Here is a 15,205-nt window from a genome sequence, read left to right on the forward strand (position 1 = left end):
TCATTTTGGGATGGAGGGTTGTCAGGAGACTAATGCATCTGCAGATGAAATCCCTCTTACAAAATCCTCTAAAAATGCTTTAACCTAAAGGAGGATGGCATATACTATAAGGTATCTTCTTGTACTTTTACCATCTTATTTTTTAAAAATTCTATTTTAAAAACAAAATTAATTAAAAATAAATTAAGATTGGGGTGCCTAGGTGGTTCAGTCGGTTGAGCATCTGACTCTTGATTTCCATTTGGGTCTTGATCCCAGGATGGTGGAGTCAAGCCTCACTTCCCCTCAGTTGGGGATTCTCTCCCTCTGCCTCCTTCCTCTGCTGTCTTGCTCACATGTGCTGTCTCTTGCTCTTTCTCAAAAACAAATTAAGATTAACAAGCCTGGTTGGAGGCCTTCTTTTTCAAAGACCTGGGGCCCTAACATCTAAACTAATGGTTCTCAAAAGAGGGTAAATTTACCCTCCAAGGGACATTTGGCAGTGTCTGGAAATGTTTTTCATTGTCACAACTGAAGGTGTGGTGCCATTGGCATATAGCCAGGAATGTTGCTAAATTTATAAATGCACAGGATACATCCTATGTTATCCTGCACACCCCTCTCCCCCAACAAAGAACAAAGAATAGCCACCCAAATGTCAGTAATGTTTTAAACCTGTGGTTTGTATTTTTCTGGCTAGTGTTCTCAACTCCTGCCAGGTGGGAAAATAACTCTCACTGGGTATATTAGATTAGCTCTTTAGGTCCTCAGGCAACTCTCTCTTTGCAGTTGAGGGCATATGAGGGAAAAATAAAAGGACATCTAACTATGACACAGTGCAGATATTCTTTAGTAAAAATTAGTAATTAGAAATAATTAGAATTAGATATTCTACAGTAAAAAATTTTTTACTGGAAATGGCAGATTTGTTTTACTGCAGATCTGAACTATTATGTTTTGAATTGTTCGTTACTGGTGCATAAGTTTTTGAGGGGTAGATTGGGCCCAGGTTGTGGAGTTTTTGAACGTGATAAACTTGATATATACCACTATCAAAGAATACATAAGGAGAGTGACCTATCGTATCTGAATTTTAGAAACATGATTCTAAAATTGAGTGAGGTTAGAACCAAAGAAGCTTTTGCTAGGAGATTCTCACAGCAGTCTAATCTGCAAATAAAATCCTGAACTAGATTACTCGCAATTAGAATGGAGAGCAAGGGATGGATGTGTGATGAATTTTGGAGGTAGAATCCATAGGACAGTCCACACTGGTATAGAAATTAAAGAATGTAGAGAGGTCAGGGAGTCAAGTTGGCTGTAGGGTTTCTAGTTTAGGAAACATAGATTATTGTGCCATTAACGGAGCTAGAGAAGGAATAAACTTTTGGCAGGTGGTGGCAGATAAAGATGGCATAAATAATAAATTTAAGTTTTGGCTATATTGAATTTTAGGTATCTTTGAGACTTGTAGGTGAAGATGCCTAGTAGGCAGTTAGAAATGTGGGTGTGGGACACTGAAAAGAGCTTATAACTGGAGAAAGATCTGAAATCTGTCTAGTTTTCTCTATCTCCACTACCATTATCGGAGTTCAGGCTATGGGCATCTCTCAGTGAGATTAAGCAAGTTTCCTATCTGGACTCTTCTAGTCTTAGTCTTCTCCATTGCATTCTCTGTGCTATAATCAGTGATTTTTCTGAAGGGAAAATCTGATTATATCATTTCTCATCATAAATTATTTCTGTGACTATTTTATCCTCATGATAAAATCCATATTCCTTATTCTTTTAATAGATTTGTAATTTCATTTAAGTTATTTTCCCAACTTACCTCTCTAGCCTTGTGACTCTCCCCTATTCCCTCCTCCCTCTGAATATATAATTTTCTCAGACATGTTGAATTATTTCCAGTTTCTGGCAGAAGGCTTCTTTTCCTGTCCAAGCCTTTGCAACATACTATTCCCTAATCCTGGAGTATTCTCTTTTTCTCATACTTCCTCCCCTCCGTTTATTTGGTCACTTCTACTTATCTTCACTTCTTTGTAAACTTTCATTGATTCATTATTTTTTATTATTATTGAAAAATTTTAAACCTGCAGAAAAGTCAAGAATAGTGAACACCTACACACACATACATAAACACTCGCCGCCCCCCCCCCCAATTTCTTTTGCCAAGTCTGAAAGTAGGCTGTAGATTTCATTACATTTCACCCCTAAATACTTAAGCATGCATCTCCCAATTACAGGGACATTCCCCTATATGATCACAATGCTGTTATGATACCTAAAAGTATCAACACTCAACAAGCTTATTAAACATACAGTCCATACCTAAATTTCTCCATTTGTCCCAAAATTTTTTATAGCTGTTTTTTTCTCTACACTATTACAAGATTCAGTTAAGGTTCATGTATTGCATTTGGCTGGTATGTCTCTTTAGTCTCCTCCAATCCAGACTAGCCCAGTGCCTCCCTCTTCTTTTTTGGTTTATCCTTTGAAAAATAGAGGCATTTGTGCTCGAGTTTATTCCATATTCTGAATTACTCTGTTTCTTCATGATTAGATTCTGGTCAGATATTTCTGGCAAGAATACCACACAGATGATAGGTATTCCTACCACTTTATCACATCAGGAGGCACATAATGGTAGTCTGTCCCCCTGTTGGTGATTCCAGCTTTGATCATTTGGTAAGGGTAGGAACTGACAGATCTCTCTATTATTTTTTTAATAAATAACTGATAGGGTGATACTTCATGGCTATGTAAATATCCTTTTCCTAACATCCTTTTAAACCAATGGTTTTATCATCCATTAATGATCCTTCCTTGAGTCAGTCATTGCATTTGAGGATTACAAATGGTGATTTTTCTATTTCTCTTATTCTGTCTGCATTTATTACTTTTATTGGCTTTTGAGGGCAGTGAGGTCAGATTTGATGAAGACTGAATATAGGCAATTGAATTTAGAAATCAGGTCATTCCTCACCATTTCCAGAGCAGTGAGTGGTAAAGATGGAAGATTGTGTGCAGGTGGTAGACCCAAGAGAGAATAGAGGTTTGCCAGTGAAGGGGAGGCAAGAAGTAGCTCAAGGAGATAGAGCTGAGGGAAAAAACTTTAATTTAGCTCTTGAACTTTTTTTTTTTTTTTTTTTGATGGGCTGATGAGATAGGAGAGTCGGAATAATTAATACAACAGGGCTGGGATGAAGTGGGAAGAGGTGAAATCAAGAACAGTTGGTTGGAGAATTAACTCTGGACAAGAGTACACACCTGTATTGTCTATCAGAAGTTAGGAGTTGTGAGAATTAGGTACATTTGAATGTGGAGGGTAGAAGTCCTATCTGAGGCTTTTTTTTTTTTTTTTTTTTTTTTTTTGGTATGAAGTAAAAAGAAAATTACTTTTTAAGCATGAGATACATGCAGGTAGGTAAACTAGGGGATATGAAGAGAGTGATGAAAGTTTTTTATAAATACTGTGGGGATTGGGGAAGATCAGTGTTTCAGTATAAATAAGTGAAAGGACTGCTGAGCAGGGTCATATCTGAGATTGGAGTTTATACATTTATAATCTGCATGTTTTATCTAAATTTTCTCCACTGTTTTGCAGCCAGGAACAAAGCAAAGATAGATTGAAGATGGATGAGGGAGGAGAGAATTAAACCTGCAAGGGACACTGTTGAAGTAATTGACAGGGGATAAATCCAAGTCATCTTTGTTCCTTTTAAGAATATATTAATATATAATTTCTTCTAACAGATATTTTTAAGGTAGGGTAAATTATACAGAATTTACTTTCAATTTACTCTTCTTGTGTAGGCATTTTAATATGTCTTATGGTTTACACATTTAAGATATATGCATTACCCAGTAACTTTAAATTAGTGATTTTAGAATTTATTTGCTAATCTTTGGCTGAGACACCAAGAACAGAATACCAACATTTTAATCTGATTCACTTTGACAAAAATTTCACTAGTAATATAGTCATATCAATGGCCCAAAGGAGTAAAATAAGGCATCTAAGTTATATTTGGTTCCCACTGAATTTTTTACATGCTAGAGGCAGATTTTATCACAGTACAGTTTTATCATTCAATTCCGGCCTGTGATGCTTAGTTAGTTTCAGTGGCTGCCCTATTATGTTTTTTGGTGAATGTGCGAGGGAAAAAAGACATTGCTTTCATTTTGAGTAACATCTAGACTTAAAAAATATATATAGTGTTTTGAGGATATTTATGATTTTTATTCCAGATAAGGATGTCATACATGAAATATCACTTATTTTTAAATATTTAAATTTAATATTACAAATAGTTATAGTTTTTATCGTTGTAGCCATGATTATCTCTTATTGTTCCTTCTTGTCACTAGATCGAAAGTAAATGAGGAACATAAGGAAGCACATGTATTCAGTTTCCTCCAAGACACGGCCTTATAAATGTCAAATGGGAATATAAGGAAAAAGCAGATTAGTGCAACTTTGTTCTTATTTTCTGGGTTCACTTTAGCTTCTTCCATGCTCCTTTAATACCCAAAATGAGTAGACAAGTACTTATTTATGAGGGAGCCTTAATTTGTTAATTATTTCTTGAAAGCCCACATCTTTCTGTTTAAATTTTAGCTTTATTGTTGAGATCGTTGTGGTTAAAAAATTTTAAGTACTTTAAAAAACTATGATTAAACTAGATTTGGTCAGGTGACGAATCGTATACTTAAATAGTGTAGAAGTATATTGTCATTTGTGTCTAGGTTGTATGAAAGAAGACTATCTATAACATTTACCAGAAATTGGCTCCTAAAATTCCAAAAGCGTTGTGGAAAATATTTCTTAGAATGTGAGATATTTGAGATATTTTAGATTACTATGATTTAAAAAATAGTCTGTACTGATTTCTGTCATTGATCTTTGGTAGGACATTACAGTATTTTTTTTTTTTCCTTGTTTGTGTCAGTACATCTAAATTTAGGGAAATCAAGTTTGCTTTTAGAAAAAATAGGATTGAGTATAGATTTTTTTTCTTTTTTTACTAAACTCAAACCCAAAATTGTATCACAAAATACTACCTCTGTCCAGCTCCAGTGTAAAAAAACTTCCCACTATATCTTCTCAAATTACAAATAGACATTTTATAAATGTTCATTAATAAGTTCATTTATTACTTAGAATTCACAACACATTTCTTGTTGAAAGTGTTGAACTGATGGCCTATAGTAGATTATGTATCCCAAGTTGCAGCTCCAGAATTATCCCTTTGCTAAGAAAAATATGGTGAATTATACGATGAAATGTGTCTTTTTCCTTGAGGAATTGTTTTCTAGTAGTGCCAGTTTTATAAAGTTCTTTGAACCTAAAACTGCTGTAAAAAGTCAAGCCTTTAAAAAAATGTTATCACAAACAGATGTTAACTATTGCTATCATTTTTAATATAAGATGGATATAAATATTTGTTAGTGTAAGTAATTTTTATTGGATCAATATTGATAGATAAGGAAAAAAAGAAGAAAGTACTGGGTGCATGAAATAGATGAGAGGCAGTAGTGAAAGAATTTAGGTTTTGTTTGTTTTGTTTTTGGAGAAGCAGTATGGTTTAGAGATAGAGGCATGGAATTTAGAATCAGATCTGAGTGCAAATCCCATATTCACAATTAACTAGCTAAATGGACTGAAACCAATTATTATTGAACCTGTTTCTTCATCCACATAATGGGTATTCATTCATTCACTGATTCATTTCAGACATGTTTTTCTAGCAAGCAGTTATGGACTATACAGTGTCTAGTCAAATAGTAGTGATAATAATTCTTACTTTCTTTCCATTGCTTCCCTCTCCCTTCTTTCATTGATAACTAGTGGGGGGAGTGAGGCATTCCAGGTTTGCCCAAGTCCCAGCTGATTCTGCTCATCCCACCTCTGCTTAAGGGCATTAGGTAGAGGAGTAGGATGTAGTGCAATTTTTCTGGATCAGCTTGCTCATTTTCTGTTGCCTGACAAAGTCCTGCCTTTCTCAAGGTGGGGCATAGTGTAAAGTGCCTCATAGTCCCTGGGAGTGATTTTTGTCTCTGCCTTCACCGCCACCCCCAAATCCCTGTGTTTATCTAACTCTTCTTTCTCCCTCCATCTTCTTGGCCCTAGTACCTTTTCCTGTTCCTTTTTAATCTCACCCTTCAGTTGGTTTCTTGCTGTTTGCCTACATATATGCTCAGGTCTCCGGGACCTAAAAAAATTCTTGCTCAACATTTAGTTTGTTTTCTTTCACCACCAAAAAGATGTTAATCTTGTTGCCTTTAGTACTTCATTACTTACTTAACCTTTTGTGGTATGGCATCTGCCCCAACCACTGTCCTAATATTATTCTAATAATGTATCCTTTCTTTCTAAAATTTTTTTAATGTTTATTTACTTTTGAGAGAGAGAGAGAGAGAGACAGAGCTTGAGCGGGGGAGGGGCAGAGAGAGAGAGGGAGACAGAATCTGAAGCAGGCTCCAGGCTCTGAGATGTCAGTACAGAGCCCCATGTGGGGCTCAAATCCACGAACTGTGAGAGCATCACCTGAGCCCAAGTCGGTCGCTCAAGCTCAACTGACTGAGCCACCCAGGCACCCCTAATTCAGTATCCTTTCTGAAGTTAGTAACCTTGACCTCTCTCTCTGCATCATGTTGACACTACTGTTCACACTTTGCTATTGGACACTTCTCCCTTGTTTCTGTAAGGATGGTATTTCTGATTGCTTTCTTCCTTTCCTGATAAATGTATTTGGTCTACCCCTTTCTACCCATTTCTCTGAGCTCTCATTAGCCATCTTTTTTTTTTTTTTTGTACTTTGTGATATTACTTTCCTATGACTAGAAGTATTTTCTCTTACTCCTGTAATGTAATTGAACTGGAGATAGCAATGGAAAATTCATGGAGGCAGGGTTCTGTACACTACATGAAAGAATTTTCTTCCTAAAGCAATCATAATTATTTTACAGTAATAACCTGCTTTTGAAGTAGTCGCTTCTCCACTATTGAAGGTTTTCAAGTGAAGGCAAGACCCCATGTAGAAAAGATTCCTATATTAGGTAAAAGTTGAGCTAGATGGTCTTTCAAAGTTCCCTCCAACTCAGAGATTGTAATTTTTATCTCATCCACTCTACTCCCATAGATTCAACTTTGACCTTTATTCAGATGTCTTCTAAATCATTATTTCTAGCCTCTCTGCCTTCTCTCCCTCATCTTTCCTCTCTTGCACAGTTTTTGTCATCAAACTTGTTGCTTCTGTTCTAGGCCACACCTTTTCTAGTTTCAACATCATTTTCCAATATTATTTTTTCTCTCTTTTTACTAGCATAGCTTTGAGGATCACTGTTCTATTGTTTAGTTTAGTTTAGTTATTGTTTACTTTTCTGATAGTAAATTATATCTGCTCATATTATTTTGCTGCCTCCTCTCCCCCTAAACTAGGGACACTCAAGCAAAGGACACCAGTAGAGGAGGCTCAGGGTCCTAAAGTTTAAATTGATTATAAAACTTTGTATGACACAGTCCAAATATTAATACTTAAGATGTTTGTAATAATAAATAGTAGTAAAGTTGTTTATTGAATGTCTACTGTGTGCCAAGTATTGTGCCATGAGCTTACATAGGTTATGTAAGTTATATTCCATTTAAATTTTATAACATTGCTAAGTGGAAGATACTGTTGTTGTTCCATTTTAAAAATGAGAAAACTAAGGTCACACAACTAATAAGTGATAGATACCTAACTCACTTTATGGCCAGTTTTCTTAAGTATATTATATATACTATGTTTCAAGAATGTAGAGAATCTAGAATAAAATTTTAGAAAGTCACATAATGTATGCAAAGAAGAGAATGTATTTTTGATTTTGTATGTTTTTAGATTGTTGAAATGAATATGAACTTATATGAACTTATATGAGACATTGTTAGCGGCTTATTTGTGCTTATTACTTCTTTATCCATGATATTGTTCATTCATTCATTGAATATTCATGCATTTTACTGATTGCCTAGACTCTGCTGAGTGTGGCATAGGAAGGTGAATGAAACAAGTAAGTTTTCAGTATAGTGGGGGAGACAAAATTAACAGGTAAATAATCGGTTATAATTGGAGCAAGTACTAAAAAGATCACGCTATAATGCTAGTGATCGAGAATAATGGAGTGTGTGTGTGTGTGTGTGTTTGGATGGGGGAAGAGAAGGGAGAGGATGTGCTTAGATATAGTGGTCAGGAAAGGCTTGTTATAATAACCACTGTTTTGTTGTATACCTTTTTATACATTATGTGTATGTAGAGAGAGTTATGTAAAGTTTTTATATCAAATGTGATTATATATTCTGTTTTGTAATCTCATAATTAAGTCTCTTGAAACAATAGCCATTGTTTTTTAATTTCCCCTCCTGTTCCACTCCAGCTTCTGCAGTCTGGCTTCTGTGCCCACTGTTGAACTTGACATTGTTTCTGATGTAACTGGTCACTGCCTAATTGCCAAATCTAAATGATGGTTTTTCCCCCCTTATTTATTTGTGAATTCTCAATTGATATTTCTCCCACCTTCTTGGATGTTCCTTCTTTATCACAAGCTTTCCTTTATATCTTTCTTTCTTCGGAAATGTTCAAGTCCTCTTAGGTTCTGTACTTGGCCCTCCTTACTGATATCTTATAGAGTGATGGATTTAACACCAGTGTCTTTAAGTCTGTAATGACTCACTAGTCTTGTGGATCAAGTCCAAAATCCTTTGTAAGGTTTCACCCAGCCTAAGGATTCTTCATTTTTTTAATAGAAGGAAAAAAGAAATGAACCTTTATTAATACTTATTGTAAGAATTGATATTAGCACCTTCAGTCAGTTCATATGTTCATTTATCTTATGATCATCTTTATTTTAACTCATTGGTTATCACTTGGGGTGATTTTGTTTTCTCCCTTCTTTTCTCCACCTCAGCATATTTGGCTTTGTGTAGACACATTTTTGGTTGTCATAACTGTATATGTGGCAGGGGAGGGTACTATTGGCATCAAGTGAATAGAGGCCAAGAATACATCTAAAGATCCTAAAATGCATAGACGGAAAACACCCAATAACAAAGAATTACTCAGCTCAAAATGTCAATAGTGCCATGGTCAAAAGAAACCTGCTTTAACTGGATTTTAAGTGTTTCCTTTAATTATGAATGTAGATAACCCTTCATAGGGATATTAGCACTGCCTGTAACTTTGTCACTAGTAGAAATTTCAAATATTTTCATGTCACATTAATGTGTTGCAGATACCTTGAAATATTTAAGCTCAATTATTGCTTAGAAATTAAGGTAGATTTGCATTAAGTGAGAAGCAAACAATTACTGTATTACATTTTAAAAAGTTTATCTCAGTATAGTTGTCCATTGTAATCTAATGTATTTTATGCATTATAAACTAAATTATTCTGGGAAGGTGTCTGTAGACTTCACCAGACTGCCAAGGAATCCATAGGATAGAAAAGCTTAACTCCTGGTGCAGAGGCTTCAATATTTTTGGTGAGAATGCTTCAGAGGTGATGATGTTTATTTTATATTGTCATTTCATGACTCATAATATTAAGTTGTCATACTATTGTCAATGATGCCAAGTTTGATGACTTAGTTAAGGTAGTGACAACCAGATTTTAAAGATACATTTTCCCCTTTGCATTGCTTAGTAATCTGTGGGGTAATACTTTGGCACAAGATGAGTGTTCTGAATCTGAACAACCTTTCACCTAGTAGCTTTAGCATACATCGATGATTATTGCCTGAATTGGTTTATACCTTAGGGTTACAACTAATTCAGTTCCTCCTTCTACATTTATTACTGGCTTTGTTCTGTAAAGAAGAGATTTCCTTTCCTCATCCCACTCCACCCACTTTTCCTCATGTCTTTTTCTTCCCCTAAGTATCACTGTATATTCATTAATTTTTATTTAGCCAATATGTTACACTCAAGTAAGTTTCTTTTCCTTTTTTTTTTTTTTTTTTTGGCGTGCTCAAATTGTCCCGCCAGTGGCATTTGAGCACCCTTTTTACTTGGTCCTTTGTCCTTTTGACAGATCCTTCTGGTCTTTGAGCATTTACTTGCTTTCTGACGCAAGAGTTCTCAGGATCAACTTTTTTTTTTTTCCCCTGTGCTCCAGGTCTGAACTCAGATATTTCTTCAGTGAACCGTGGTTTCTTTGTGAAGATGGTATAGTTTTCACTTATTACTTGAAAGTAGAGCATACCTGTGAAATCTTTTGTAAAACTGAAATAGTGTAAAGCAGAGAAACACTTACCATTAATTTTTATGGGAAAATGTTTGAACGTTCCCAGACCCCCAAAATGACATGTTTTAGGCTTCTCCTATTTCTTAAGACACGTATTACCAATGGTTGCCTAGAATAAATTGAGAAAAAGCACAGATACTAAGATACACGGTTCAAAGCTACGGTAGCTTGTTTGTGAGGTGCTGAGTGTAATTTCAGGAAGGTAGTTTGGCAGTGCTACACTTGCTGCTTTGGGTGTGTCCTGCCTCTGTGATGGCTTGCTGCAAACGCTGAATGCGGTTTTTGCCTCTCACCTTTTTAAAGAAAAGCAAAAATCCTCTTTGGATTTCTTTTGGTTAGTGAAAACAGGTGCTAATGTAGGTCTTTAGTAAAAGCAGACTGGCATAATGCAAACTTTGGAAAAACAGTGTGTGCCTACATTTAGAAACCAGTCCGAGCCCTTTGTATGCTCTGTGCTTCTGGAGTGACATTGTTTTAGGAACTTTTAATAGAAGCTTTTAACCTAACTTGTAACATAAAAAGATACTTTGAGCTATAAAAGAAAGACAGTCACATGTTTCTTTTTTTTTTTAATATGAAATTTATTGTCAAATTGGTTTCCATACTACACCCAGTGCTCATCGCAACGGGTGCCCTCCTCAATGCCCATCACCCACTTTCCCCTCCTCCCACCCCCCCCCCCCCCCCATCAACCCTCAGTTTATTCTCAGTTTTTAAGAGTCTCTTCTGGTTTGCCTCCTTCCCTCTCTGTAACTTTTTTTTTCCCCTTCCCCTCCCCCATGGTCTTCTGTTAAGTTTCTCAGGATTCACATAAGAGTGAAAATATATGGTATCTGTCTTTCTCTCTATGACTTGTTTCACTTAGCATAACACTCTCCAGTTCCATCCACATTGCTACAAAAGGCCATATTTTATTCTTTCTCATTGCCACGTAGTATTCCATTGTGTATATAAACCACAACTTCTTTGTCCATTCATCAGTTGATGGACATTTAGGCTCTTTTCATAATTTGGGTATTATTGAAAGTGCTGCTGTAAACATTGGGGTACAAGTGCCGCTATGCATCAGCACTCCTGTACACATGTTTCTGATCTTACTCATCCTTACAAATTCTTTTGGAATGAAATGAATGAGACTGTTTCTTTCCTTATCAACTCATACCCATGCTCTTATCTATTCACTTAAGGATTATCAGTAGCTGTCTAACTAACATCTCTCTTCTGATCTGTTCTACATATTACCCATTTAATCCATCTCTAAAGTATTTATTATATATCTATCTGTGTGCCAGGAATTGTGTTAGGCACATAGAATACACAGGAAAATGGAAACATCAAGAAGTTCATAGTCTAATAGAGAAGACCTGTATAAAGACCAAATTTTCAGTATGGTTGTTGCAAAAATAGAAATACATAAAGGGTGACTTAAGTGTGAGAAACCGAAGAAGGCTTCAAGAGAATATAATAGTTGAGTATGGTATTGATATAATTATGAAAAGATGATTGTGTAAAGAATGGTGGAGTGATTTACAGATTCTCATTGTAGGTGACCGCTGATTAAATGCCAAATTTGTTTCTAGATGTAAAGTGGAAGTATTAGAAATCAGAGGTTACCTGCATTTAGTGCATAGAGCTTTCTTTTTCTCTGTATTCTGTGTTTTTTGTTATTGTTTTTGCTAGTTTTTTTTTTTTTTTTCTGGATAGACAAACTATTCTTAGGTTACACTGAAACTTTCTTACTAGGATGCCTCATCATTTCTGTTCTTTAGCTTTTCAATGAAAGATTATTTTTTTTGCTGAAGTTGTTTGGTTTAGAGGCCACAGGGATTTGGTGTATTTGTTTATGCATCCATGCCTTATGAATAAATCCAAAATATTTTATTACTAGTGATTGCACCTCCCCCCCACACTAAGTATCTGCATCATACTTATGTGGCCATTAATACAACGTTTGGTTCTTACTGTGGGGAAATCTTAATAAACTCAGGATGATTGAAAGAAATGGAGAGACAAATGGTTTGAAATTGGGACTCCCCTATATAGGCAGTCCCCTAATTTTACATACTCTCTTTATAGTTAGAGATGTTCCCCCATTTCATAAGAAGAATTAGAAGTGTAGGAAAACAAACAAACAAAACCTACATATGTGTCCCAGTTCAGAATCTTTAAAGAGTTAATAAGGTACCACTCCCCCACCACCTCAAATACTGAAATAACTTATAGGAGTCTAGAAATTTTTTCTAGACTAGTTTAGTCTCCATCTCCTCAAGTATTTCTGGCTTCCTGAGATGGCGCTTAGGATTTCTTTTTGCTGTTAAAACAACATGATGGTAAATAGTATAAATTGAAATAGTAGTGTGCTATCAATCAGTATTTGATTTATCTGACACCAAGCAATGGGCAATCAATATAAATACATTTTCCATATATTTGTAGCTTACCTCTACAAATGTCAAAATGTCTTTAATTTAGCCATTTTATTTGATGAAATTAATAAAGTTAAATAGACCTTATGTTAAATTTGGAATTATCCTTACTAAATACTTGATATACAGGATTATGTATTATATACTTTCCTATCCTTTAGATTATCTTTTCTCTCTCAAATATATGTTTTATATATATATATACATATATATATGTATACATGTATATATGTATACATATATATATATGTATATATATAAAACCATACACTTAATGTGTATGGATATATATGTAACAGGCCAGTGATCCCTTTCAAACCAAGACCCTGATTAATTCATCTGGCCATGTTCTGTGTGTGTGTGTGTGTGTGTGTGTGTGTGTGTGTATTTAAGTATGATTTATTTTTCAGTACTTCCCAATACAAGCGTTTTACTCTAGCCATGTCAGTTTCCACATAGTCTTAATGATTATTCCATGTCCCTTAACCTTTGTTCATGTTATTGTTTGCTTTCTGTTCAGGGACCCTAAGGAAGTTATTTATCTTTGTGCATTTTCTTAACAGTTTGTTTCTTACGGTCTTAGTGGTGTAATTGGATTTGTTTCTTTTGCATTAGGAGGACTGTGACAGATAATCAAAGAAGTCTGGGGGGCGCCTGGGTGGCTCAGTCAGTTGAGCGTCCAACTTTGGCTCAGGTCATGATCTCACGGTTCGTGAGTTCGGGCCCCGCATCGGGCTCTCTCTGTGCTGACAGCTCAGAGCCTGGAGCCTGCTTCCAATTCTGTGTCTCCCTCTCTCTCTGCCCCTCCCCCCCACACGCTTTGTCTCTCTCTGTCTCTCAAAAATAAAGAAAACTAATAAAAAATAAAAAAAAACCAAAGAAGTCTAGGAAATGTCAGTTTTAGCTTTCCACTAAGCTAGGGGAGAGTTAGAGTAGATTAATTTTTTGTCACCATTCTCAGCTTTGTCTCTGCTCTTTATTTCTTACCCTTAGTATATTCACCAGATTTCCTGAGTAGGCTTTTTTTTTTTTTTTTTTTTGTTAAAACCCATGTGTCTTTGTAAACCCCCTAGTCTTTCTGAGCCTTGCTATACTTATCTCCAGTATGAGGGAACTTAGACTAGATGATCTCTCTAAGTTCCCTTTCAGCTGTAAACTTCTGTTTATGTTCATTTATTTATTCCTTCATTGAAAAATGTTTATTGAATACCTGTTATTTGATATGTATACTCTGCACTATAAGATTATCTACTCTCCAGTAATAAAATAATACATATTCTTCAGTATCCAGGTTATGTACTGCTTCATTTGTAAAGTTTTACCTGAAACTGTAGCCTACGTTATGTTGTCTTGCCCCACAAATTCTTTTAGGACCTAGTGAACAATGTAGACATAGGTTAACCTGTGTTTTGCTTAGTGTTTTGATTGTTGTCATTACTTAATGTAATTGCAGACACCTTGGAGAGTAATACTTCTTTTATAATTGATAACGGTTGTCGGTTGTCACTTAGTCGTAATAATCATGACGGTAACTAACATTTATAAACACTAACTTTTGAGACGAACGTTGTTTTAAATGCTTTATATATACATCCATTCCTTTTACTCTTACAAAATGTTTGTGAAATGGGAGCTCTTTTCATGTCCATTTTTACAAATGAGGTAAGGTACACAAAGGTTAAGTAAATTTCCTTGAGGTTATACTGCTGGTAAGTGAAGAATTTCTGCAGTCAGACTTCAAAAACCCATTTGCTTATAATGCGTAATTACTGTATGCTTGCTGAATGAATGGATGTTTTCATCTTTAATATATAATTGGTTACAGCTTTGGTATCTATTTTGCACTTTGGATAAAAGACTGAAGATATTTCACTTCCGGGAGAATACTTTTCAAACAAGGACAAATTACTTTCTTAGTAACTAATTATGAGTGATACAGTTAATAGTATTCAAATTGTATACTTATACCTTGAGGGATTTTTGGATAATGTATCCTTTTCAGAGAAAGTGTGAGACCTGCATAATACTTACAGATGAATTTTGATTTGTGTTAAGTATCTTGATTATTACTTGTTACTTATTTTCAGTTGAGTGGTGATTTTATGCAATGGCTTCAAGCCACAGTTCTTCACCAGTGCCTCAAGGAAGCAGCAGAGATGTTTTCTTTAAAAAAGAGGTAGATCCAACAAAACACATTCGACCTGTGCAGTCACTGCCAGATGTATGTCCCAAGGAGCCCACAGGTAAGGCCTTTTTCTGTTCGTTGGTTTGAAGATTTTTCCTGAGGGTTTGTATTCTCTTTAAATGAGTAGTCAGATTCTGTATACAGTTGACCCTTGAACAACATGGGGTTTGAACTACAGGAGTCCACTTATATGTAGCTTTTTTTTTTTTTTTTTTATAAATACAGTACAGTACTATAACTATATTTTCTCCTTATGGATTTTTTAGTAATATTTTCTTTCCTCTAGCTTACTTTATTTGTAAGGATATAGTATATAATATATATAACATAC

At 35.2% G+C, this 15,205-nt stretch overlaps 1 protein-coding gene across 5 annotated transcripts in view; it reads left to right on the forward strand.

Moving 5' to 3' along the window:
• Positions 1-15,205, forward strand: part of VPS54 (VPS54 subunit of GARP complex) — a 139,392-nt gene that overhangs the window by 3,359 nt on the left and 120,828 nt on the right. For all 5 annotated transcript variants that reach the window (XR_015249178.1, XM_086701000.1, XM_086701001.1 and 2 more), the window contains exon 2: positions 14,777-14,932. Coding sequence is in view for 4 of the 5 variants with exons in the window: in XM_086701000.1 (XP_086557126.1) it covers positions 14,797-14,932 (136 nt within the window). In the remaining variant the exon portion in view is untranslated. The remainder of the gene's footprint in view (positions 1-14,776; positions 14,933-15,205) is intronic.

Source organism: Puma concolor, chromosome A3 (genome assembly GCF_028749965.1).
Source record: "Puma concolor isolate L17-30 chromosome A3, mPumCon1.1.hap2, whole genome shotgun sequence".
NCBI classification, from domain to species: domain Eukaryota; kingdom Metazoa; phylum Chordata; class Mammalia; order Carnivora; family Felidae; genus Puma; species Puma concolor.